Source organism: Dermacentor albipictus, chromosome 1 (genome assembly GCF_038994185.2).
Source record: "Dermacentor albipictus isolate Rhodes 1998 colony chromosome 1, USDA_Dalb.pri_finalv2, whole genome shotgun sequence".
Classification (NCBI taxonomy): Eukaryota; Metazoa; Arthropoda; class Arachnida; order Ixodida; family Ixodidae; genus Dermacentor; species Dermacentor albipictus.
The window spans coordinates 81,278,262-81,305,945 of NC_091821.1; the positions used below are offsets into that span (position 1 = coordinate 81,278,262).

General features: G+C 44.3%; 1 protein-coding gene across 1 annotated transcript; it reads left to right on the forward strand.

The window, feature by feature from the left end:
• Positions 1-22,855, forward strand: MKP-4 (MAPK Phosphatase 4). The gene is made up of 7 exons (XM_065439117.1): positions 1-548; positions 626-739; positions 5,497-5,618; positions 6,418-6,511; positions 15,697-15,862; positions 19,940-19,988; positions 21,767-22,855. The coding sequence occupies exons 1-7, from the start codon at positions 214-216 to the stop codon at positions 22,198-22,200; spliced, it is 1,314 nt and encodes a 437-aa protein (XP_065295189.1). The 5' UTR covers positions 1-213; the 3' UTR covers positions 22,201-22,855.
• Positions 22,856-27,684: the final 4,829 nt, after the last annotated feature.

Genomic DNA, 27,684 nt, shown 5'->3' on the forward strand with positions numbered 1-27,684 from the left:
GCGGAAAACGACAGAAGTATGGCGTCGCGGTTGTTCGTTTGTTTGACATGCTGCACAGATGCTGTTCCGTTTCCATTCAGTAGAACTAGCATTCGCGCGACGTAGTGCTTGAAATGTTCACTTCATTTATTGTCGAGCATCATCCATATTTTACTGCACCTGTATAAGTACGCTTGGTGGCCACTTTTACGTGATCATCTGACTTGCTGAGGCATGAGCGGCGAGGCCGGAGATGGCGATGGTCCGCAGAGTTCACTAGAACCTCCGGACAATCCCGCTTGTCCAAAATCCATACCTTTGTGCAGTCTTGTGGAAGACGGCCTCTACCTCGGTGGACGAGACGCTGCTGAAGACGAGGAATTGATTCAAGGTTTCGGCATCACTCACGTTCTTACGGTGGACACTTATCGGCTCAAATTTGAGGGAAATGTCGTCTGCTTGTACCTGTACGCCGAAGACAGGGCCGAAGAGGACTTGCTTAGTCGCTTTCATGAGGCCTGTGAATTCATCGAAAAGGGACAACAGAACGGCGCGTGCTTAGTGCACTGGTGAGTTGATTGCTTGTTTATTGCACGCACGTTACCACGTGGTGTCGGCGTAACTGTGTACATTGTGCTTGTTCCAGTCGCTTTGGTGTCTCGAGGAGTGCGACATTGGTGGCCGCTCATCTCATGCGAAAATATGCCTTAGATTATGCTGAAGCGCTGCACAAACTGAAGGAAAGGCGTGCCTGTATTGGGTATGTGACTACCCCTCCTCCACCACTGCCTTCTGTGGAGGGAACATGCATGCTTACTTTCTTTTAATTCAGAGAATGTAATAGGTGGCTTGTCCAAATTTCCATACTGTGCTTGATGTTGTATAGTGTACGGGCGCTCAGCTATTTGGATATCTTTAAACAACTAGTCTATAGTACTGTGCAATATCATTAGGTTAAGCACTCTTCACAACATAATTTTCTCTGTGAATAATTGTTTTTAGTGTCACGTAACAAACAGGCAAAAAAGAAACTGTTCTGCCATCACATCAGGTTATGAGCATTGCTGAGAATAACAGCAGCAAAATAGTGTGGCTACACAAGAATAAAATCACTGTGAGAGAATAACATGGAAATGCATGGCTGTACACTGAGACATTAGTATGTGAACAACTGGTACATGTGCCCTTCCCTAAGCAGTATGTTGTGTAATCTGAACCACACCATTCATTGTGTCAGTTGATTAGAAATATACACTGCAACTCGTGAACTGCAGCTTTGATCACATTTCCTTTTTGACCGACTGAATGTACGGGCTGCTGTTGCTGCTGTCCAGCCACAATAGCCTTTCACACTGATCGTCGCCCTGACATTCACACTGCAAGTCCACTGAGTCATTGCATTCACTTGTTTGGAAGGCGTCAACACAAGCTAGTCTGTGTAGCAATGTACCTCCAGGTAGAGTGCCTGCACTCCTTGTAGTGCACCTAAGTCAAGTGGAAAGGGCAGCAATATTCATACAGCACCTGACTGATGTTAATTATATCTTTATACTGTGTGCATAGGTGTCACACAGGGCTTTTATTCTTGTTGCTGTTATATTCGTGGCAGCGATAAAATGGTGTGGTTCTATGTCTCTCCTTTGTCAGAAAGAATATTTTAAACATGAAGACCATTTTAACAGAACGATTCTGTAAGCCATGAACCCCTTCTATGCCTTGGATGAGCTGGGTTCGTCCACATGTTTCTCATGAAAACAGCCAAGAATGAACTCGGCTTGTCAATGGTACTTTGCATTTTCTGGCAATGCAATGGACATGCCTAGTTTTGTCTTAATGCTTAGTCGTGCTTTTGGTAGATGGCAGCACACAATCCATGGGACAGCGGAAGCAGAAGCAAAATTATTCTTTCTGACAAGGTAAGACAGGTTGGCAACTGGGTTCTTCAAAAATAATTTGCCCATTTTTGGTCAGAATTCGGCGTAATAGTGTGGCATTGGAAGGTGTTAATTCATATCTGCCAACTCTCCTGAATTTTTCTTAATGCCTACGAGCTTGGGTTCGTTTACAGTATTACCAATTTTGGTAGTGGTGATAAACTTTATTGTTACTAATTTTGTGTTCTGCTTCACTAAAAATAAATTCTGTTTGCAAAAAGCTTTAGAGGTGTTGAAAGATGGGGCGGCACAAGATTGCAAAAAACATATGCAAGAAATTGTGATAGTACATGTGCCGCCGTCTTGTGGCAGTGCAAGACACCATATACCAGAAGGGTAGTGGCAAATTTTGCAACAGCAAAGTCACTGAAGAATCACTCTTATCCAACAACACTGTATTGCTTGTCAGTCTGTGCTGTTCCAAGTTTGCTACTACTCATGTGCTGCATCTAAAGGTAAATTGTTGCTAATAAAGTGTGTGTAGCATTTCACAAAAAGTGTGTGCTGAAGGCAAAGTTCTAAGCAATGCATGTTATACCACCCACCATGGTGGCATAATGGCTTTGGCATTGTGCTGTGAAGCCCAAGGGCACAGGATCGAATCCCAGCTGCCGTGGCCACATTTCGATGGGGTGAAATGCGAAAACGCCTGTGTATCGTGCATTGGGTGCATGTTAAAGAATCCCAGGTGGTCAAAATTAATCTGGAGACCCCCACTATGGCGTGCTTCATAATCATATTGTTAGGGCAGTGCTTATTGATTAAAAAGTAAGCACTGCCATAGTGGAGGTGTTCTGCCTTTGCTGAAATGGTCAGGGCCTAAAGCGAATGGGACACTCTCATTAGATTTCTGGGCTGAATCAGTGAGACAAGAAGCACCACAGAGATGCAGAGATTAACATGCCTGCCAGCTCGCGAACTTGGAAATTCTTAATAGTCCCACGGACACGAATTAAGGGTGTGGGGGAAGCATAACATGCAAAAAATTCTGGGGTTTTATGTGCCAAAACCAGCAACATGATTATGAGGCACACCATAGGGGGGGACTCCGGGTTAATTATGACCATCTGGGGTTCTTTAACATGCACCCAATGCACGATACACAGCCATTTTCACATTTTGCCCCCATCTAAATACGTCTGGGATTCGATCCCTTTCCGTTAGGCTTAGCAGTGCATTGTCAAAGCCATTACGCCACCACATCATCATCATCAGCAGCCTGGTTACGCCCATTGCAGGGCAAAGGCCTCTCCCATACTTCTCTAACAACCCCAGTCATGTACAGTATCGTCCCCTCTTAGGGGGAACACGGCTCACCTGGCTTCTTATGTATCAGTTTCTTCCGTTCCCTCCTCAGGTCTAGGCTAATTTGAGTTCTTACCATCCTATGGTCACTGCAGCGCACCTTGCTGAGCACGTCCACATCTTGTATGATGCCAGGGCTAGCGCAGAGTATGCAGTCTATTTCATTTCTAGTCTCGCCGTTCGGGCTCCTCCACGTCCACTTTCAGCTATCCCGCTTGTGGAAGAAGGTATTAATTATCCGCATATTATTCCGTTCCGCAAACTGTACTAATAACTCTCCCCTGCTATTCCTAGTGTCTATGCCATATTCCCCCACTGCCTTGTCTCTAGCCTGCTTCTTGCCTACCTTGGCATTGAAGTCGCCCATCAGTATAGTGTATTTTGTTTTCACTCTACCCATCGCCGATTCCACGTCTTCATTGAGAGAGAGAGAGAGAAAAACAACTTCATGTAGTCGCCTGCAGAACGACACCATGACTAAACGGCGCCGTGACGCGGGTCCTGACGTCTTCTCAGCGGGTGGTCTCTACTCAACTCCGGCGCGTGTTACTCCCGTGGTCGGTCGCCCTGAGGGGCAACGTTCTGTCGGTTTCACTCGGCCTTTGTCTTTCAAGAGCCGCCGAGACCTGCTGGACGGCCCAGGTTTGGCTTTCGTGGTCGTAGCATTCCGCCGCAGCCGCGAGTCGCGGCGGAATCGTTGTACTTGTCGAAGCTTCATCGGGGAACCTGGTGCAATCCCATAGGATGTGCGTCAGGGTGGCCCTCTCACGCTGGCACACGCGGCACACATCACTCACATATAATTTCGGGTATAGATGAGTCATTAACACTGGGGTGGGTAACGAACCAGTTTGCAGTTGTCTGAACAGCACCGCCTCCGCTCAGCTCAGCCCCGGGTGGGGGGGGCGGGAAAGTCCTTCAAGCCAGGTGGTGGAACTGTGTAAGCTCGTTGAACGCCGTCATGCGGTCCTTGGCACTACACCACATTGGACGGTCGGTTGCAGCGGTGCGGTTGGTTAGTGCTCGCTCCACTGCGTGTGCCGTCTCGTTGTGGTTATCGTGCTTCTCCGACGCATCGTTTGCCCATGTGTGCGGGGAACCATTTGATTCCAATATATCAATTCTCTCGTTGCAGGTCAGCCGAGCACAGAACGCGTACAGCCTCAACACACACTTTGCCCTTTGCATAATTCCCCACTGCACTTCGCGAATCGCACAACACCATCTGGCACCCGGGGTCGGCAATGGCCAGCGCAATGGCCACCTCCTCCGCCTGACACGCCTTCATAGAAGCTTTCGATTTCCTGGTCATCATGACTGGATGTAGGGGCGTAGACCTGTACAACCTTCATTTTGTACCTCCTATTAAGTTTCACAACAAGACCTGCCACCCTCTTGTTAATGCTATAGAATTCCTGTATGTTACCAGCTATATTATTATTAATCAGGAATCCGACTCCTAGTTCTCGTCTCTCCACTAAGCCCCGGTAGCACAGGACGTGCCCGCTTTTTAGCACTGTATATGCTTTTTTGGCCTAACTTCACTGAGCCCTATTATATCCCATTTACTGCCCTCTAAATCCTCCAATAGCACTGCTAGACTCGCCTCACTAGATAACGTTCTAGCGTTAAACATTGCCAGGTTCTTATTCCAATGGCGGCCTGTCCAGAGCCAGGAATTCTTAGCACCCTCTGCTGCGTCGCAGGTCTGACCGCCACCGTGGTCAGTTGCTTCGCAGCTGCTGGAGGCTGAGGGCCGGGGTTTGATTGTTGTGTTCATATGGGAGGGAGGCACCTCCCACGCCACCACAGCAGGTAGTTTAACGTGCATTCTTTAGACATCTGCCTTGAGCACACACCTTTTGTAAAATGCCACACCCATGTTATTTGTAACAATTTATGTTTAGATACAGCACACAAGTAGCAAATAGCAGCAAACTTGGAACAGCAGAAACTGACAAGCAGTACATTGTTTTTAGATAGAAGTGAATTTTTCAGTTACTTTGCTGTTGCCAAATTCGCAGGTAACGCTCTGGTATATGGTGTCTTGCACTGCCACAACCATATATGATTATGTAATGAAAAACTTCAGTTGATTGAGAGAGACTTGTCTATGGCTCTCCAGCACAGCATCACTTACAGCCTCTAGCGTCGCTTTAGAATATGAGCTGCTTCTCTTTGTTGTGATTATGTGAAATTTATGCGTACTGTGTGCATGTGCGTGTGCCTTACTCAAGGATTGTATGATTGCTAGCATTGCTTGCATTTTATTCTGTAGGCCAAATGCAGGCTTTGTGGCCCAGCTCAAGCTTTTCCAAAAAATGGGGTACAAAGTAGACAAAGCAGACCTGCAATTCAAGCTCTTTCTCTTGGAGCGGCTTTCTCATTTGGCAAAGAAAGGTAGGTTGCTTAGTGTCGACTCTAAGCATTCATATTAAAATCACCAGTTTCAAGTTGTTTCAAATAGTCTTTTGTGGCACTGTCTGTACTGACATGATCAAGAGTTGTTAAACAAGTGATGTCTTAGGCTGGGGCCAATGTTTTGCCAAGGGGATTTGTCTTCATTGAGGTGAAGGCAAGTTCCTTTGTCGAAACGTTGGCTCCATAGTGATATCCCTTGTTTGGCCATTGTTGACCACCTCAAGTCTCCATCTTTCAGTGACACCTCTGTCTTGTTTGGATGTCTGTACTGACATTGTTCACATATGGCAGAAGCTTGCACAACTGTTCTGAGGAAAAGTGATGACACTGCTTCATTTAGTTTTCCTATTTTCTGCATTTTATTATTCCAGTCGCTCAGATTAAAGTTTTCCTTATCTGAGTCTCGTTATGAAGTAACTGGGACAGTAGTTTCTGCATGTTACAGTTTCCTGATTAACTAATGTGCATGGTTTTCTGCTCTTAGGGAAAGCATCTAATTAATATGTGTGTAATATTTAATGTTGGCTTCTTTTTTTCCATGAAGTCGAAGAAAGGAAATTTAATCAATCTGAACACTAATGGAGGTGTTCCTCCTAAGTCAGGATGGCACTGCACGACGAACTTGCCAAATTGATTTGCTGACGAGATCTCTGCAAAGAATTGATTTTTGTTGGAAATATTGATCGAATGCACAGATTTACTTGCATATATAAACAGTTTATTTTATGTGCAGCGTAATAGTGTCTCCCTTGTTAATTGAGGATCTCCTCTGTTGCAGCTGGCTCATTTTATGCTGTACCATGTGAAGTGAAGAGCTTCTGGACTGATCAAGACAAGTCTGGTGGGGAATGCTTGAGGTGCCGGAAATGTAGGTCAGTATCTACAGCCACAAAGCAGCAGGGCCGTGCTGCGTACAGTGTTCTACGCTCTTTTGTGGCTATGGATACATGCAGTAGATGTGCATGATGTGCTAGGTTGGTTTTAAATCAGTCATTGCGAACAATGCTTCCTCCATCCATTTGTTTTTCACAAAGTGAACCTGTTCTGGCAATCAATGTGCTACGTAATGCATGACCAAAGCACATGGACATGCAGTAGGTGACAATAATTTGCAGTTTGTATCATCTTTCTAATATTAACAGTGCAGGCCGTCAGGAATAAGCCAGTGCAGAGAACTGGCTTAATTCTCTACAATCTCTGCAAACTCCCCATGTAGCCTTGCTGTATCACTTGGTTATTGAAATAGATCAGACAAGTAAAACCGTGCAGCTCTTGGTACCACAAAGGCAATCAATCAAATAAATCCATCCCCATCCTTTTCCTCTCTCATGTCTGCTGATGATTATTGTAGGACTTATTGTCTAGAACAAATGCATTGGATGCAATTTGAGACACACGAATGATTTATAAAAGACTTTTGCCATAGTTACTAAAAATTGGAAGTACCTGTACATATCGTTCTTGCTATGCTGGGTGTTTCAGAAAACACTAAATTTTTTTTAAATAAGGTGAAGTTGAGAAAATCAGTGATTTCCTCTAGATTGCTTTTACTGCAGTAGTGTACATAATAAAATGACTTGAGGTAGCGATTGGATGAGTAACTATAAAAAGAAAAATTAAAATAACATTTTAATTGACAGTGTAAGCCAATCGGTCCTAAGTCAAGACTCAAAGCAAGTCTCCATAGTCGCAAAGCCTCAAAGCACTTCTAGAATACAAGGCTGACATTGATAATTTCTGTGGAATAACAAATTCCGGTGAATTTCACCCAAAAGACCAAAACTGAAGTGCTGAAGGACACAACTGTCATGCCCCCAGCGGATGCTCATGAGTGACCGTGACTGTTTCTACATTACTGTCTGGCTACTTGCTCTTGCTTACCTAATGATTGGAGGAAACAGTCTTGTCACTCATGAGCATCTGCTATGACACAATAGTCGTGCTCATTGGCACTTAAGTTTGAGGCTTCTGGGCGATATTTACCAGGATTCATTACTCCACAGGAATTAGCATGTCAGCTTTTTGAAACTCTGGAAGTGGTTATGAACTCTTCGCAGAGTGGGCTTAAGAGTCTCACACGAAGATTGATCGTATTGGTTAAAAATTTTGTCTATTACAAGTACATACAGCGTGAACAGATGAGAATGAGATAGGATACAGCGGTGCTTGGCAACTGTAATGTTTTCCATTGTATTGGCTAGATATGGGAAGTGAAATAAAGTAACCCAGTGTGAACAACCAATGATGTGAAAATGAAGGAAAGCACACAGGACAAAATGAGAAGCAGATTTTTATGTGTCAAGTGCGCGAGTGCTGTGATTGGAGTGGGTCAGCCATGCAAAGAGGACGATGAGACGCTGCAGTGGTTGCACAAGCACACTGAAGAAATAATTCGAACAACTGCAAGCCAGGAGAGAGAAAAGAAAAAAAAATTGGAGGACGCTTAAGCTTCGCCTTCAAGAGTGGAACGCGACAGCGTTCTCATCAACTTGCCAAGGGGTGTAAGACAATGGGCTACGGCGCAGCAACTACGCGCCCCGCATCGGACGCGGTGAGCGTCCGATGCGTTCGGCGCGACAACGAAATGTGCGCCTGAGCAAGCGACGCACGCCTGAGCCTTAGAAACAGCTCGTTTCTAAGGCAACACCGCGTTCACTAGAGGCGCTTTTGTACCGCTTTGAAGCATCGAACTCGTGGCTCAGTGGTAACGTCTCCGTCTCACACTCCGGAGACCCTGGTTCGATTCCCACCCAGCCCATCTTGCAAGTTGTTTTTTATTCATGAAGTGCCTGCTGGGATTTATCGCTCATGGCCAACGCCGCCGACGACACCAGCTTTTCTGCGACACGAGCTCCTTAATGCTGTCGCGTTAAAAGAAACCGGGAAACGTGGAACAAGCCTGTGTGGAGGAAGGGGTTCGGCAGTGCTCTAGGTGCAGGGGTGAAGTCGTCGGGTCTGTGCTTCGTGCCTTCTACTGGACCAGTGTGACCTTCAAGAGGCGTCATCTCGTTCTCCTCGTCGCACGCAGGAAGGTGCTGATCGACGTGGGAGAAATGAAGCCCATTCACCGGGAGCAGAGGTGAAGCCATTGGACTTGGTGTTTGGTGTTGAGACCTCTACCCTGCCAAGGCCACCTGCCCATGTTTCCGTTGAGAGTGTTAAGCATGAGAGTGTTGCACTATGGCTAACAGCCACAGTTAGGGGACACAAAGGATGCAGAGGGGAGAGCGGGAGTGGGGCCTGTTTTTCCAATGTAGCGTGGTATGTATGAGCGCTATGCGTTGCGTAAGCTTCATTGTATGGGGAGTTTCTCTCGATTTTTGTTGACCACGACCCTATGAAGCTAGTGGGCAATTAAGCCAAGGAAAGCACAGAGGTAACTAGCCGTGGTTGAAACTGAAATGTAGAAAACAATGCAGAAAATGGGAAAATGAAGGTGGACGAAAAGCTATCTTGTCGCTGGTGGGGACCGTACCTACAACCTCCTCATTACGCATGCGATGCACTACCAATTGTGCTACAGTGATGACCATTAATCCGTTCACTAACTTAGGTATTTATGCTGTCTTTTCGTCCACTCTCATTTCCTCTTCTTTATTTTCTGTATTTCAATTTCAACCACAGCTAATTACCCCTATGCTTTTCTTGGCTTCATTGCCTGCTGTCTTTATATGGTCGTGATTATATGTGTATATATATCCCGTCGATATTGTAGCATTCTTCAATGAAGCACACTAAACACACTGGTTTATTGTGGGCGAACTTGTGCCCGGAAACTCAATGTTAAGCGTTCACACACTTTAAGAGGAGAGTTAACAGGAGCCTATTCCACAGTCAACCGCGTCTCTCCGCCGAACGCACTTTTCACGCGCCCCTAAAGCCAAGAGCCACGCCGTGGCTTCTTATTGGACGGCAGACTCAGGCGCTGCCATGAGCGCGTGCACGGGAGACATGCGCTGCATCGCCATGCGCGAGGCGTTGCTGGCGCTCTTCTAATGGCAATGCGACGAGTAATGGGTTTTAGCGATGAGACGCTTGGAAAGGTGCCTCACGAGAGTGCTCGTAACTGGCATGTGGAGAGCTCTCTGCGATATTAGTCCCCCTCCGAAAACGCATCGTCCCGATGCATATGAAACAAATTTATCTAGAGACGTGTTTTCATTGCCTGTCGTAGTAAGGCTTCATGCGGACTACGTGTACAACCTCCGCATGGATGTGCCGCTTTGATCGCTCTTGCTCATGAGGGATGACTTCGTAATTCAGGTCACCTACTCGGCAGATAACTTCGTAAAGTCCAAAGTATCGGCGAAGGAGTTTTTCACATAGTCTGCGATGACGCACTGGTGTCCATACCCACACTTTGTCGCCCTGGTGGTACTGAACTTCTCTGCGGCGCAGGTTGTAGTAGCTTGCGTCCCTACGTTGTTGCTGGCGGATACGGAACCGTGCCAACTGCCGGGCTTCTTCAGCTCGTTGTAGGAAGTAGTCGACGTCGTACAGGTTGTTGTCATCATCTACCGGCAACATAGCATCCAGTGTGGTTGTTCCTGTGCGGCCATAGACCAGTTGAAATGGAGTGACCTGGGTTGTCTCCTGTACTGCCGTATTATAGGCGAAAGTGGCGTAAGGCAAGATTGCGTCCCATGTCTTATGTTCGAGGCCGACATACATGGACAGCATATCGGCCAGGCTTCGGTTTAGACGTTCCGTCAGGCCGTTTGTTTGGGGATAGTATGCAGTGCTTTTTCTGTGACTGTTGTGAGTCATCTTCATCAAACATTGCATCAAATCGGCTGTGAAGGCCACTCCTCTATCGATAATCACGACCATTGGTGCACCGTGTCACAGTACTATGTTACAAACGAAGAAATTTGCAACTTCAACTGCCGTTCCTCGCTCAAGGTAGCCAGTTTCAGCATATCGTGTGAAATAGTCCATCGCTACTATGATCCATCTCTTCCCTGACGATGATGTTTTGAACGGGCCAAGAAGACCCATTCCAACTTGTTGAAATGGAATCTTTGGTGGGTCTATAGGTTGAAGAAGGCCGGCCGGTTTCATGGGTGGTGTTTTGTGCCTTTGACATTCGCGACATGTCTTCACGTAATGCTGCACCGACGCTAAGAATTTGGGCCAGAAGTATCTGAGACGAATTCTGGCGAACATCTGGCTGACACCTAAGTGACCCGACGATGGTTCATCATGGCAAGCTTCCAAAATTTCTGGTCGCATGGCTGACGGTACGACGAGTAAGAATTTTTCCTGGTTGCGTTCAAAGTTTCTCTTGTAGAGTGCATTATCTCGGAGGCAAAATGACGATAAACCTCTCATAAACATGCGTGGGACTTGGATGTCATATCCTTCGAGGTGTTTGATGAGTGGGAGCAATTCTGTGTCGGCCCGTTGACGCTCGGCGATCTCCGAAGCTGTCATCGCTGTAAGAAACGGGAAATCTTCTGAAGGAGTCGACTCTACTGGTGAGCGGGACAAGCAGTCAGCATTGTTATGTTTTCTTCCAGACCTGTACACGACAGTAATGTCGTATTCTTGGAGCCTGAGGCTCCACCTCGCAAGTCGTCCAGATGGGTCTTTTAGGTTTGCCTGCCAGCAAAGAGAATGGTGATCGCTGACTGCACGGAACGGCCTGCCATAAAGGTATGGTCGGAACTTGCTGCCAAACACTCCTTTTCTGTTGCAGAGTAATTTGTTTCAGCTTTCGAGAGAGTGCGGCTAGCATACGCTATGACTTTCTCTTCCCCATTTTGCCACTGAACTGAAACCGCGCCGAGACAGATTGCTTGCATCTGTGTGGACTTCTGTGTCTGCTGTCTCGTTGAAGAGGGCGAGGATCAGTGGGGCTTGCAATCGTTCCTTTAGTTCATTGAACGCAACCTCTTGTTCAGTATGCCACATGAAGGGTACGTCTTCTTTAGTAAGTTTCGTCAGGGGTTCAGCAATTTTTGAGAAGTTTTCTACAAATCGCCTGTAATAAGCGCATAGTCCCAAAAATTGCCGTACCGTCTTCTTGTTTGTAGGTTTTGGAAATCGTGCAACGGCAGCAGTCTTGTCAGGATCCTGACTAGTACCTTGCACGCTAATTACGTGACCCAGGAAACGAAGTTCTTGGAATCCAAACTGGCACTTTTCCGGTTTAATGGTTAGGCCTGCCGAGCAGATGGCTTGAAGCATTAAACGCAGCCTCCGGACATGCTGGTCGAATGTTGCAGAAGATACCACAATGTCGTCTAGGGAAACTAAGCATGACTGCCACTTAAGACCCGAAAGGACACTGTCCATCATGTGCTGGAATGTCGCAGGCGCACAGCAGAGGCCGAATGGAAGCGCTTTGAACTCGTACAGGCCGTCTGGGGTTACGAAAGCAGTTTTTTCACGGTCTCTTTCGTCTACTTCAATTTGCCAATATCTGCTCTTGAGATCTAATGAAGAGAAAAATTTTGCATGTCGTAGGCGATCCAACGTGTCATCAATGCGGGGAAGGGGGTATACATTCCCCTGGTCACACTGTTCAATTTACGGTAATCAACACAAAATCTCAATGTATAGACCTTCTTTCTCACAAGGACTACGGGCGACGCCCACGGGCTGCTTGATGGCTGCATGACCGTCCTCAAGCATCTCTTGCACCTGACTCTTTATGATCTCTCGTTCAACCGGTGACACTCGGTACGGATGTTGGTATATTGGCCTGGTCGCTTCGTCTGTTATTATACGGTGTTTAACAATTGGTGTGCGCCGTACCTTTGACGAGGTGGAGAAACATTCTGTGAATTCATTTATAAGGTCCTCCATCATTTCTTTCTGGGCTGGCGTCAGACTTTGGTTGATCGCAACTGATATTACGGCGTCATGCATAGTTTGGACAGCAGGTGGCCTTGGCGCTAAGCTACATACATCTGTGACCGCAGTAGCGCTGTGCAAGAAGGCGATGGCTGTGTTCTTTGCAACGTTCTGAAATTCACTTCCGAAGTTCGTCAGCAATACATCAGCACACTTATCGCGTAGTTGAACAATTCCTCGTGCTACGCAAATACCTTTTTTCAACAGTAGCTCGACGTTGGCCTCCGCTATACCTTCCGAGTCGTCGAATGCTTAGTTTCTTACGCGAACCAGCATGCTGCATCGTGGTGGCACGGTTATGTCATCGTCGGTAACCCGCAAGGCAACATGTTCTAGCTCCTCCGACTCTTGCATGTCTATAGCCTGCTTCGTAGAAAATGACACGCTAGAATTCTGCAGGTTGATTATGGCACCATTTGTTAGGAGAAAGTCCATTCCGAGTATTACATTCTTCGAACATTCTGGTAGCACGACAAAATCGGCGACGTAAGAAAAACCCTGAATTCCGATTCTCGCTGTACATCTACCCAGGGGCGTAATGAGGTGCCCACCAGCCGTACGTATCTGAGGTCCACTCCATAGCATCAAAACTTTTTTCAATTCCTTGGTGAGTGCATATCTTACGACGGAATAATCAGCACCTGTGTCAACTAATGCACTCAATTTATGACCATCTATTGTAATGCGCAAGTCTGAAGAAATTCTCTGTTCACTTATCTTATTCATCCGCTTCAGTTCGTCGCGGCTGCTCGGTAAACTTGACGGAGGATCTTGGCTTTTTCGAACGTCAGCGGCCTCGCCTCCACAGGTCGCTCGCTTCAGTTTTCTGGACGTGGGCTCAGTGAACGACGCCTTGGTGAAATTGAGGATCGCCGTGGACTTGGTGATCGGTAGCATGCAGATGTTGATGATCGGGGCTGGCGTTGGTATCTAGCAGCCGGATCTTGTTGTCGGGTCAAGTAGTCCTGAATTTCGATGGGTCTTTCGCCATTACAGGGACACGGTGCATTTATCGTAAAGCTGCAAAGACCTACTCTGCGATATGGGCACATCCTGTAAAGGTGTCCAGCTTCCTCGCAGTGGAAACAGAGTGGCGTCCGGTCAGGTGCACGCTACACGTCACTTTTTCGTGGCCTCAGCTCTGCTAGAAGGGGTCCACTGCACAGAGTTGGCTGGCGGCTGCTGGGGGTCGCGAATGGAGAACTATGCCCGGTCGGTTGACATAACGCATCAGCGTACGTTGGCACGCGACGTACGGGTGGTGGTTGGTCATGATGAATAGGCGGTTCCTCACGCCCTGGCTGCAGAATGGCGTGGCGAACTTAATCTCAAATGACGGCGGCGAGAGTTGAAACTGTCGGCGTGGCTTCCAGTAGCTGCAGCTTTCGAAGCTCCTCCTTTATGATTGACCTCACCAGTTCCCTTAGTGCTTTGGTGTTGCTGCCTGGGCCTGCTGACAGGATATCGGCCGGTGCGCTGGTGACATCACGATTGATGGGCACGCTGCTGCAGCGCCTTCTCTATGGTCGTCGCTTCGGTGCGAAACTCAGCAACACTGTGTGGTGAGTTACGGACGAGTCCTGCAAACAGCTCCTTCTTTACGCCACGCATCAGATGGCGTAATTTCTTCTCTTCAGTCATGTTTGGATCCGCGCGCGTGAAGAGACGGGACATGTCCTCGATATGCATGCCGACACTCTCGTTAGTGCGCTGGTTTCTGGCTTGTACAGCGTGCTCTGCCTTCTTTCACCGATCGGTGCTGGCATACGTGGCAAGCAGCTGTCGCCGATATTCTTTCCATGAAGATAGCACCGCTTCATGATTGACGTACCACGTCCTCGCTGACTCTTCTAACTCGAAGTACACGTTGCGAAGCTTCCCTGTCTCGTCCCAGCCGTTGAATTCTGTCACTCGCTCGAAGTGCTCTAACCGGTCTTCCACATCTTCGAACGTATCACCGTGGAAGGACTCGGGCGTGCGTGGTGGGTACACAATGAGATGGGACGATGCCACTGGGCTGGTCATGGTTGCACCGTCGCTGGTAACTGTTGCCTGCACTGCTGCAGCAACAGGAAGCGGTCCGAACTCGGGTGGGTCTCCTCAGATGCGGCGGCTTGTGCGCTGGTGTACTGGAGTCAGTTCCCTGGGTTCCAATCGCTGAGTGTCGGGGCTCCGTTCTCTTACGAACTGGGGACTTCCAATCATACCCCGCACCTCCACCAGAAATGTAGCATTCTTCAATGAAGCACACTAAATACACTGGTTTATTGTGGGCGAACTTGTGCCCGGAAACTCAATATTAAGCATTCACACACCTTAAAAGAAGAGTTAACAGGAGCCTATTCCACAGTCAACCGCGTCTCTCCGTCGAACACACTTCTCATGCGCCCTGAAGGCCAAGAGCCACGCCGTGGCTTCTCATTGGCGCTGTCGTGAGCCCGTGCACGGGAGACACGCGCTGCATCGCCATGCACGAGGCGTTGCTGGCACTCTTCTAATGGCGATGCGACGAGTAATGGGTTTTAGCGATGAGACGCTTGGAAAGGTGCCTCACGAGAGTGCTCGTAACTGGCATGTGGCGAGCTCTCTGCAGCAACATCATGTACACAGTGTCAGTGTTGTCTGTTCGGGCACATACCTAGTGACCCAAGTTGTCTACTAGGCCAGACAGCAGCTGGCAGCAAGTTGTCTATTTGGACACATACCCAGTGGCCCAGGTTGTCCGCTCGGCAAGGCCGCAGCCAACACATACCTAGTGACTCGAGTTGACTCTCCGCCCCTAAAAGGCCAGAAACATGTAAACCGCCAATTGAGGAGAAGAGCCAAAAAAAAAGCTATCTCTAAAAAACATCCAGGAAGGTGTGGCATTCACACCCAAAAAGCGTGTCTCTTTCTAGTTAATGTAACCTTCCAAGTGAGGACGTTGCTCTGACTCTGTGCATTAGAACATTTTGTATTACATACATGAACTGGGATATACCAGGACACGAGTTCCTTAGCATGTCCTGAATGTTAGTGGTATTCCTGAAGGACCAGTAACATTGGGAGTCTCTGCTGTGGAGGCCATATTGGTTTTGCCTTTTACGCATCTTATGTTGTAGTGTGGTGCACTGTTTATTCGGATGTTTCTAATCACAGACCAAATGGTGTTTGTGCCTGTGCATAGGTAATTTGGCATGTGTGGTTATTATCGTTTCAGGTTTACACTCTGCTTCACATCGAAGATTGTGCCTCACACACCAGGCTACAGCATTGCCTGGTGGGACACTCGCTGGAAGGAGCCGGAAGAGAGGCTTTGCCAAACAAGCATCTTTGTTGAGCCAACAGCCTGGCTCTTCAACCAAGCTAGGGCACTCCAAGGAAGGGTAGGCCCCATAGCATTTTCTTTCAGAACAAGCGCTTCAATACTAGCTCACTCTATGGTTTGTGTTAGTTGAAAACTTTTACTGAAACATTTTACCTTATACCCCTGTCACACAGGCACTCGAAAGCCTTTTGAGCAAAAACACATCTCTCAAAAAATAGTTTCGCCCGCAGACGCATGACAGGGAACAATCTCTTTTTCAGAAGCGGTCTTTTCTGGAAGCCGAGTTCGTGTATTTCTTTTACGGCAGAAAAGGAGTAGCCTTGAAACCAGTGGGTGCCAGCAGTTATCATATATTAAAGTAAATAAGCAAATTTGTCTTTTTCTGTTACCTAGGTGGTGGTGGTGAAAACTTTATTGAAAATGTCCGGCGATTTGGGCGGGGTGGGGCCATAAGCACCCCAGCCTAGGCTGTTACCTAGGCTCATAATAAAAATAATCTTATGTCTCGCCAAAGGTGTAGTAAATCCAGTAATGCTCATTTTCTTCTGTACTCTTGTAAGTAGGTCGAACAGGTCTGGGATGTCGCGTGATGACGCTTACACACCTGTGCCGCGTGGACAAGATGTTAACATTTCTTAATCGGGTGTTGTTAAATTTATTTGAAAAGTATGTAATAAACTGAGTTTTCACTTTATATTTCGAGATACATCAGTTTATTTCGGCTGATTTTGTTTCAAACGCCAGCACCACGCTTTCGGTAGCATGTCCAGAAGGAAACACTAAAAAGAGATCATCGGTCGGTGCCATGTGTCTGCTGTGCAATGCCTTTTCATTAAAATGTCTTTCAACTTGGTAAAAGACCATTTATGTAAAAGAGTTTTTGCATGCTCATGTGACAGAGGTATTGCACTGACCGTAGCAAAGCTCCAGTGATACAGGTCTTATGTTCCTGGTTATGGTAGCCATATTAATATAGAGGTTAAATCTACAAATATTTTTGCTTTATGATTGTTTTCAAGAGTAAAGTTATAAGTGTTATGATTGATAATCTTGATGTTATCATTTTCGTTTATCGTTATTACGATAATCCTCCTTTCCTGCTTTCCTACCTTCCAGAATTGCGTAAGTGGGGTCAACTCGAGTATGAGTCAACTTAGGCATGTTGTGACACTTACTTATTCTAATGGTAAACAAGTTTATTCTAACAGTAAATTAAAAATGGTATAACAGTCATTGTGGGTTGGTGATTATGGTTCTATTTAATGACATATGGGGTTGTATAATGCAATGATTTTATTCCATTGTTGTTCCTTCTTGTGCTTTGTCAGTATAGATGGTCGATCAAATTTTTCGTCAATTAATGTTCAATGATTAATCATTGATCATTTTAGCCTTTAATCGATTAATCACTGTCAATGCAGGGTGTTTAATCGATTGATTCATCTAAATTTTTGCCAGGCACTTTAGTAAGGTTAAAACACAGTTATCTACTTTTGTAGTACCCTATTTTAATGTTTGAGAGGTTTGAAACAAGTTTGAAACACAAGTGTATAAACGTTTAATGAAGCATAATCTTTAATTTCTTAGTTGGCATTAGCGGCTTTTGAAAAGATAAACAATATATGTTAAAAGATTGTCACTTAGTGAATTGAATAAGATACATGGCATTAGTGAATCCATGTATAGTACAGTTAAACAAGAAATAAGAGAAATGGCAAACATGAAATGTGAAGTCCAACTAAGATATGCTTGAAATTCTAATCTGCACAGGGTAAAAGAAAATCATTGGTTTAGGATTTTTAACCGCTTGCTCTTCTCTACAGACTGAAGCAATGTCAGTTAACTGAGATGTTTGGGTGAAACCGACACCTCCTTTAAATGGCCACACAACTAGCTTGCGAGAATAGATGCTCAGACGCTATAGATTTGCTGGAATCAACATTAACTCCATCAATATCTTATGAACATGCTACAAACCGGCATGTATACTGTGCCACGTCTTTAGTGGACTGGGAGTGGCACGGCGATCAACAACTGGGTTGCTATAGTATACCTTGAATTGCGAGGGCTTCGGGTGGTTTAGTGGTGTGTGCGGTGTGGGGAAGAGAGCGGAAGCGCTCGGTTGGCATCACTCGGAACTCGGAAAAGTAGTCAACAGTCGTGCGCTCCACAGCAGCACAGTCACTGCTCGTGCACCGCCATTCCAGTATCATTTCAATATTTTCGCGTCACTCCTGTCAAACTCTCAAAAACGATGAATCAAACAGGTCTAATCAATTAAGTCGATTAGACAAAAGGTGTACATCATTTAAGATTAATTGTGTTATGGGATACATTTAATTGATTAATCAGTCATTGATATTGCCAACCCTATTTCTCAGTGGTCCGAGTGGCGCTCTCCCCACATTATTAGCGGGATCAGCTGGCTGTGAACAATGGATGATAGGAAAGGAATAGAATTGTGTGAAAAGAATCCTTACATTATACCAGCCCTGTATTTGACATTACAGGGCTTTCAGAAACCAGGTACCTATAATAATGGCATTAACTATGCTGACAAGTTTTACAGCGAATCTGTTAAGGGAAGTTCTGCAACGGCTTTCATGCAGCGGTCAAGGCCGGCGTGTGACAGCATTGTCGATATCAAATGTAAATGCAACGCATCATTTGTCAAAGCCCTGAATTTGCTTTAAAGCATAATTATCGATGATAATAAAATAAAATATGGCTATAGTATATAAACATGTATGAATAGACAACAACTCATTTGCACAGTTTTTTTGGCCCAGTTATCTGTAATTATTGTTCCTCACATTGCGGTTTTCCGGCTCCACGTTTAAGATCTTTGTGCGGCTGTGACGGAATTGCATTGCAGCATAGCCAACGTGGGAGCCATGTTTGAGCAAGGCCGTGAGCCAACAAACAGACTCCGAAGGAGTCTCTTTGTTGGTTCATGATTTTTCGAAGGGTAGGAGAACTCACTTATACAGCTTCAATGTCTTTGATGTAACAGTTGTCAGATTGGCATACATCTGTGAAGGATTTTTTTGTTAACATCAACAGTGTCAGTTGTGTGATCTGCCAGAATAGATACACATAATTGTTGACGGCAGTGAGCCTCCTTGCCGGTCTTGTTAAGTCGTGTTCACAAGCCCACTCATTTCTGCATCGTCCAGTGTTCTCAATGTATCTCTTGCCATGTATTGAAGACTCTTTTACATGACGCTAATGATGCAAGCCCTTCGTATGTCTTATGCCCATGTAGCAGAGAAGAGCTTCGGTGCCCAGGTTATAAAGCTCCTCAAACCAGGCTATGTATCTGCCTTCTGTCTTGGTAGCTGTCATTGAAATGGATTTTTAAAAAGCAAAAGGCTGGCAACCAAGAAACAATGCATGAGCCAACATAGTGAAAGAAAAAACTGGAAGTGGTGCCTTACATTCATAAGGCTCGCTTCCCATAGCCTTAAAAAGGTGGTGCAGCATTATGGCATTCCTGCTGTCTTTACTGGACCCTGTAAACTGTCACATGTGCATGCGTTTTCTCAGGCAAGAATAAGAAAGTGCCCTGCAGAAAGAAGCATGCAAAGTCTTATGTAACTTGCCCCATTGGCTTACTGTACAGGATTTCCCTTATCATGCGGCAAGAGATACGTTGGGCAAACGTTGGGTAAATGATTGGGCTCGACAGCACAGCCTCTCAATTTTAAATAAGACATTTGCTCATTTGCCGATGGGCTGCACTAAGTGCTCTTGCACCCCATAGTTTCACACTATCAATAATACTCAGATGAAGTAGGGACACAATGGTTTGAGAATTTCTTATCACATTCGACAAAGTGGTTCGCAATGCATTAGTAGACAGATTCCCACCTGCACTGACAATCCACCATTGCATCTGCACATGTATGAATAGCAAAGTTTATATATATATATATGCGTGTGTGCTTTCCGAATGAAGAACTAGTCGCATTCACTGCAGAGTAATTTGCATATTACAACCGTTTGTAAGTGGCTGCCATAAGTGATTGTCCTGTGCATGATTTGGACAGGTGTGGTTATATAGTGTGCTTGCTGGTTTAGTGCATGTTCAGATATGCTCACCTTATCATTTAGTATTCTTCTGTCCACGATGCAGTTAACCTGTCCAAATTGTCATGGCAAGCTAGGAAACTACAATTGGTCAGGTGAGGGTCTGCAATTGCATTTTTTTAAATTTCGTTTTTCTTCTCTCTCTCTCTCTTTTTTAGTTCACGCTACACTTGAGCAGATATTTCAGTTAGGATAGGCTTTCATGATGTATTCACTTAAAATACGATTGCATTCTGTGGAGGGAAGGTTGGTGTACATTTCAGTGAATATGAGTATGACAGACATCTTATAGTTAGGTATGCTTCTGTGACCTTGTTTAATGCCTAATTACCAAGTATTGTTTACATTGTTATGTGAGTGAGCTCATAGTGCCAGCCTCATTGTTCCTACTCGAAGCCAGAAATTTTAATTCAGTTATCTTGCTCTTCGGCACATGAACAGTCAGCTTTGCAAGAAATAGACAGTTTTAGTTTAGCATTTGCAGCCAAATGTAAACATGTTACATACATAAAGAAATAGCGTTGTCATCACTGCGCATGCTCTGAACATTATTGGGATTCTGTGGTTTACGTGCGCTATGATAATGTACGTTATTTGGAGAGTTTAACATTCGTAATGTTTATGGACGCAAAGAAATAGCATTGTCGAACATCATGGCGTCACCCATGGCTCCCGCTTCAACATGAATTCTCGTGGTGGCTACGCTCTCACTCCCGTTCATCTGCAGTATATTGAAATGAGCTATCGCTTTCTCTAAACTCACCTTAAACATTATTTATCGGCGCATATCACATTCAATTTCTGAATTCGTTCCGCGATTCCGGCCCCTGTAGGCCTAATGAGACGCATCCGCATGGCAACAACCATAGAGTTTCCTACAAAAATTACTAGAGGGAACTTTGGCGCTGCAGTCATTGTCCTAACATGGGAATGATAGGAAATGCATGGATTTATCTGATTTTCGTGTTTGTGGATTCAGACGTTCTTGTGGCTTTGTATATTACGCTATATAAATCTTATTGTAGTATATTTAAGTGCAATCTATATTCTTCGAAGTGCAGAAGACGCCGGGAATGCGTACAATAGCTATTAATTGCTATGATTGAGCTTGTCCAGGTGGCCAAATCGAAATGCGGCAAGCGTCTCACGGCACTGGCATGCCCGCGATAAATTCATAAGGGAGATTCATTCACTTGTCGATACGTGTGTCTGTGGCTTAATGGCTTCAATATCAGGCTTCTGTGCTAGAGTTCCTGTGTTCAAATCCTGTCATCGGACAATTTTAATGATGTTTATTTAATCATTTATTACGCAGTACACTGTTGAAAATGACGAGTTTACAAAGTCACAAAGTTGTTTGAAGCCAAAAGGACGAAGTTTAGGCAAATCCATGTACTTCCCATAATTCCCATGCATGGACAATTGCTCCCATTGCAGCTCCCATAGACACTAGCACCAGAGTTCGCTCTAGTAATTTTTGTAGGAAACTATGGCAACAACAGGATGGTTGCTGATGGATTGTCTTGGCTTGGATACGTTTGGCACGAGGCACCAGATGGCACCCTGTTTTCTAACACCTTCCTTCCCATATGGTAAACTAAAAGTCTTGAAAAGACGCGCACTTGTAACGTCCTGTAAAGATGCTTACGTTTAACGTACGTGAGGCGACAAATGTTATTCTAAAACTGCCTAATAAGTGACATAAATGTAAGCCTGGTAAAGTCGCAGCTTTGCACATGTTTTAGGAAAAGCCCTCAATGAGGAACACATTTAAAATCTTTAATTCAGTTCAGTTAAATTTGTGGTATAACACACCCATTGTGTCTCCCAGCTGTTGTTGAAGCTGTTACCTGTCGTATTCTTGCCATCACAGGGCTGTATTGTGAGTGTGGAGCTTGTGCACAGCCAGGCTTTCATATCACGCCAAGTAAAGTGGACAGGGCTGTTGGTGCATCAGAGCCTGTCAAAGCCTACCTGCGGCACAGACACAGGCCTGCCACGAGTGAGTGTGGGCCTGCTTACAGTCGCCTAGAAGAAGAGCCTGACGACAGAGAGAACGACTCCCCGTCCACCTATAAAAGGCTGCAAGATGAGCCTGACAGTGGTAATGTGGAGCTCATATCTGCCTGCTGTCAGTTGGAGAAGCAGCCGGAATGCGACAGCAGTGAGCAAGTCTGTGCCTGCAGTCAACTCGAAGATGAACAGCATGAGGTGCACAGCTTTGAAAGTGCATTGGTTGCTAACTTACATGAGTCAAACGAGGAGCAACACGATGGTAGAGAAGGGGAGCATCCAAGAACAAACTAGGCAGCATCCCAAAGCATTAATTTGTTGAAAGGACAAGGCAGCAAGGATTGGCACAGGAAAGAAGGCCTATGGGCATTGTAAACAGTTCTTCTATTAAGATTTTTTTTTTTTCTACCACATTGTTTTGTGGTTTCTACCCTTAACTGACAATTTCTGTAAATGAAAAATGCACGAAATACTGTTGTATGAGGCTATGAATGTTATGAACTGACTAGCTGCTAAGTTAGCAGAAATCACACATGTGAGAGCATCCTCTTCTTCTCATTTTTGGTCATAAGTAGGCTTTGCATTTTGTTCAGAAAAATGAAAGTCAACATTCCATTACCATCACTTTTTATTGTTGACTCAAGTCACAGATGATGTTAAGCCCAACTCCAGCCTGTCTTGGAAAGGCCAGAAATAATTTCCTGTGTTGACATTGCTTATATCAGTATACACTGGCTGTGGCATGGTCAGTGTTCCATGACAAATGTTCCACCTATGCTGAGATTCATGTGATAACTGCCAGGCAAGTGAAAGTTTTCAGCAAAGCAATGATGGGGTAGTGAATGACTTGCTGACTTGCATGTGATGCAGTGAACATAGTTTCAAGAGTTGTTTGCATGAGTTTTTCTGTTTTGAATGTGCCAGTAAAGCAGAAGTGTTTAATCAAGCAGCAGGAATCATGATCAATACATGCTCAAAAATGAGGTTTAATGATATGAGAGTGTACATGTACTTTTATTTATTTTATTATCATGCTTTGTGCATGCTCTCATTGCATGTAAATGCAGTTCTTTGTACCTTCAAGTCCAGATTTAGCCCTTCAGATCTAGTCCCTTGTTCTGATAGTGACATAGCCTCACGGTGTGAGCAGTTGCAATGCCTGTGAACAACGGAGCAACATCCCATGGCTCTCCAATAGTGTCAGCGACTGTGCAAGACTGTTGCATCGTACGATTTGACTGTGTAAGGCTACAGTGCTGTAATACTTTCATGCTCTTTATGACCTACAATGCAACAGCACCAGTGGAACATGTTGTAGTTCATAGGAAAGTGATGTGCTGTAATCGCATCACATCACACATCACTTTATTACTTTAAAGACCCCCAATATGGGGGTATTACATAAGGGGTGGGTACAGGAATAAGTAATTATATATACAAAAAAAATTATTGGTTAAATATGATGAGAACAAAGAAAAACTGCGCAAAAAAGAACAAGACAGAGAAAGAACCACACGACTGTGTCGTGTGGTTCTTTCTCTGTCTTGTTCTTTTTTGCGCAGTTTTTCTTTGTTCTCATAATGTCATACCAACTAGCCCCTCACCGTACGCTTCTAGGTTAAATATGGCAGTTATGCAATCAGAAAATATAGATCGACAGGTGGTTGCAGTGACATCGTGTGGAAGGCCATTCCAGTCTATGGCTGAGCAAGAAAGGAATGGTGCAGCAAACGTTGTAGTATGAGCACATGGACAGGCAAATTGCAGGGGATGACCAATGCGGAGTGAAATTCGTACCAGAGAGCTGATGTAGGGCAGAATACGAATTGAGCTGAAAAAAAAAAAAAACTTGTGGAACAAGCACATACTGGTGATTCAATGACGAAAAACAAGATTTGTTAAACTGGATATCACTTTTAAAGATGATATGCTGGTACTGTATGAATAGCATGAATGAATTAATCTAGTGGCTCGATTGTGTAGTTATTCTAGTGAAGTTATCAGACAGATTTGGTTAGGGCTCCAGATAGGGGATGCATATTCTACTTTTGTTCGTACCAGGGACGTGTATGCCAGAAGTTTCACGTTCGGTTTAAAAAACCAAGGCTTCTGTTAGGTGATGATAGTATGTTTGTGACATGCGCATTCCAGGTTAGGTCTTCGCTCAAGGTTACGCCCGCGTAATTGTAAGAACTGGTTAATTCCACTGCGACGCCAGGATTAAGTAATGCATGACAATGCACAATTGCAAAGACTGCAGGGAAGCCATCTGATATCACATAGTACATTCATCAGTTGCTGACACCACTGGGCAACACATTGACTATTGAAGTAAGCTCAGTTGTTCATACTGCATGGCAAAAGTGCAAAAGTGCACTTGCAAAGCATGGGGCACAAACTACCAATGACATGGCACTTTGCAACCTCTAATACATTGCTTTACCAGCTGGTAAGCCATGTGTTTAGTGTCATTAAAAAGAAGGCAGTGTATAGGGACAACCTATTGGTGCAGCTTCACGTGATGAAGAAGGTTTTAAATAAAAATGACCTGCTGCTCATGGAAATTTGTAGATGAAACTGTGTCACATGAAACTGAACAGATGGTTTAATGTTTACACTCTTCCATTTTTTTGCATCTTTTTACAATGCTTGCATTCACTATTACATTTCTTCATACTCAGTAATAATGCTCAGCACAAAACAAGTTACATCTAGAAAGCAGAGCAGAACAAGGGTTGCAAACTACAATATTGCGAAGTGCACTCGGGGTGAGCCGTCATAATAACAGTGTGCTCAATAACCACCACATAAGTTCATTTCTCAGTGAGAATGTGAATATGCACTAGTTAAAGACATAATTATACATTATATTTAGTGGTAGGGACATAAAGTGTAAACCTTGGATTAAACAGGTGTTTGACCAAGTATTCATTAACTTTATTTGCTGGCTTCATTCGCAAGTTAAGCTGCTGGCCACATTCAGGTGCCAAGGCAGCTTGTTACGTGCATATATTGAGGGTACAAGAGCAAACAAAAAAGTTCACAAAACAACATTTTAATGTTAGTAAACTGATAACATAAGCACAAAATATCAGTGAAGCTATATAATGTGTGGAAAGCAAACGAAAATGACATACATAAAGTGTGCAAGGCAGCAAATTTTCAAATGTATGCAATCGTTTTCGTTTTAATACAAATTGACCACTTCTCATTCCATTTCTGCTCAGCTGGAAAATTAAAACAATATTTTCAATAATCGTGAAGGGCTGAATGAGCAGGCAGCCACCATGACATCTTAGTGGCTATGACATTCTTTTGCTAAGCATGTGGCTTGACACCTTGCTTTAGTGGCTGCATTGCAAATCAGGCGGAATTTCAAAAAATGATCATGTATAGAGCTTGGGAAACACATTTAAGGAACCTCAGGCTGTCAAAATCAATATGGAGCTGTACACTGCAGCATCTCATGCACAGCAGGTGTTATTGCAGGTGTGCTGCATTACTGGGGTCTGTATCATGTATCATTATTGTCAAAATACTGGTCTATTACCTGAACCTGTGTTCCAAGTGAAACCATATTTCTTATTGCAGGAAGATTCATTATTGTATAGTATTACCATAAACAGGGAGCAATTACTGAACTGGTATTCGTTTGTACAATTAATTGGGCCTGACCTAATAAGGAATGTTTGAGTTTTAGGCTGCCTACAGGTTATTATCTTGAATTGTGCAAAGCAATGGCCGTGTTCTTATGGTGGTTACCTCCATGTTTGCATCACAGGGTGTGTAGTTTTAGTCTATGTTATCTCTGAGTGATAAGGGCACACTGCTTAGACTTGATAGCGCTCCTTTTTCTACCTGTAAATACTTACTCATTATTTAAATTTATTTGTTTTCATTATTTCTTTGTCATATAACCAGTTAAGCTTTCCACATTGCATCTAGGCATTTGCTTTTTTTTTCTTTTATTGTATTGATGACCTTCCTCACATTATTTATTTGCAACCCATTTGAATACACCTTTGTTTAGATTTCGCAGTAGACAACCTTACGAGCTTTGGAAGATAAAGTGAGCTTTTACCCTTTTGCTCATTCCATCCATATTTCTCAACTTTTTACAAATAGATGTTTAATATTCAATTCTGTATTCGGAGTCATTTGTTCCTAAATATTTATATTCAACTTAGTTGCAAGATTACTCGTAATAAAGTGCCCATCATTCAGTGTAAGTGCCCCAAGTTTCTCAAATTAAAATGATATCCATGCTCTAAATCAGTTTTAGCACATCCTGTGCTCTGATTAAAAGAGCTGAATAACCTGTCATGTCGGCACTGGCCACTAGTGCCACTTAGATCATACAGAAGGTGTGGCTGTGTTTTTAACTATGGTAGCTTACAACCTCTGGCCAAGCACTAGCTCTGCTTACTGAGCTACTTTATCTGGCATGCTGTGTGAAAGAAAAAAAAAGTTTCCATATAGCACTGCAAGATTTTCTTTTTATTTGATGGCAGGTAACCTTGCTTCACTACAAAAATAAACAAGAATATTTGTTTTCGTTTGCATTGTAATAACTGATATACTGGCTATATGCACTGGAAATTCTAATGCATTAGTAGATATAACCTGTACGATGTTAGGGAAAAAGCTATTGGGAAAGACATCTTTGTGAAGTTTCTGTTGAGTTGACACATCACAATGGTTTGAATGTGAAGATGTCATCATTGCATGTCATCTAGTGATGTGGTTGCTTTGCTTCAGAGACAGATTTGAGCTTTTGTGAACTGTGCAATACAAGGGTGGGCTGATAAGTCTTGAGCTTTACTGAAAGAGAAGTCATTGTAATTTTCCAGTTATTCAAAATATTCTCTCTGAAAGTCAGTGCATTTCGGACAATGAATGTTCAGCTTTTCTTGGCCTTTAGGAAAAACAGTTGTGGTTGGGCATGAAACCATTTATCTGCAGCATCTATCACTTGTTCACAGATGGGAAAATGTGTGCCTTTGAAGTGTTCCTAAAGGTTAGGAGAAAGATGGTAATCACAGGGTCTGGCAAGTAAGGGAGATGTTGCACCTATTCAAAGATGACGTCAGCCAGTTTTCTGCTTCGTGATGGTGGCTTTGTGCAGCAGTGCATCATCATGCAGAAGCAACAACCTAGCTTGGCAATTGTCCTCAAGGCTTCTTGTCAGATCCTGCCTTACTCTGTCAAACAGTGATGAATAATGAACTGCTTTGAGTGTTATCATCTTCCAGATGGTTCATGAAAACATTTCCATCCTTGTCCCAAAACGCGGATGTCATCACCTTTTCAGCGCATATTTGCTTTAGGAATTGCTTTGGACGAGAGGAACTCAAATGTTTCCACTCTTTCAACTGTTTGGTCTTGAAATTGTACAAATATAACGATGTCTGATCCGTTATGAGCAGCCTACACTAACATTGCCTTTGTCATCTTCAAAATGGTGGAGAATGGCCTGAGTTGACATGCGTTAATGTTTCTGGTCAGCACTGAGGCATTTGGGAACCACTTGATTGTAACCATCATGTCCAGCACATCAGTGAATATCTAGCCTATGCGCTGTCGTGACAAATTAAGGATCACTACTATGTGTTTAGCTGAGGTCCTTTTGTTTTCCAAAACCATTTCATGAACAGAGTCCATATTTGCCCCAGAGGTCGCTTCCACAAGTCTCGCAGGACATTCTTCATCTTCTATGCTGATGTGGCCTATACAAAATATAGCCACCCATCTTTTTTTTGTTTAAGCATATAGCATATG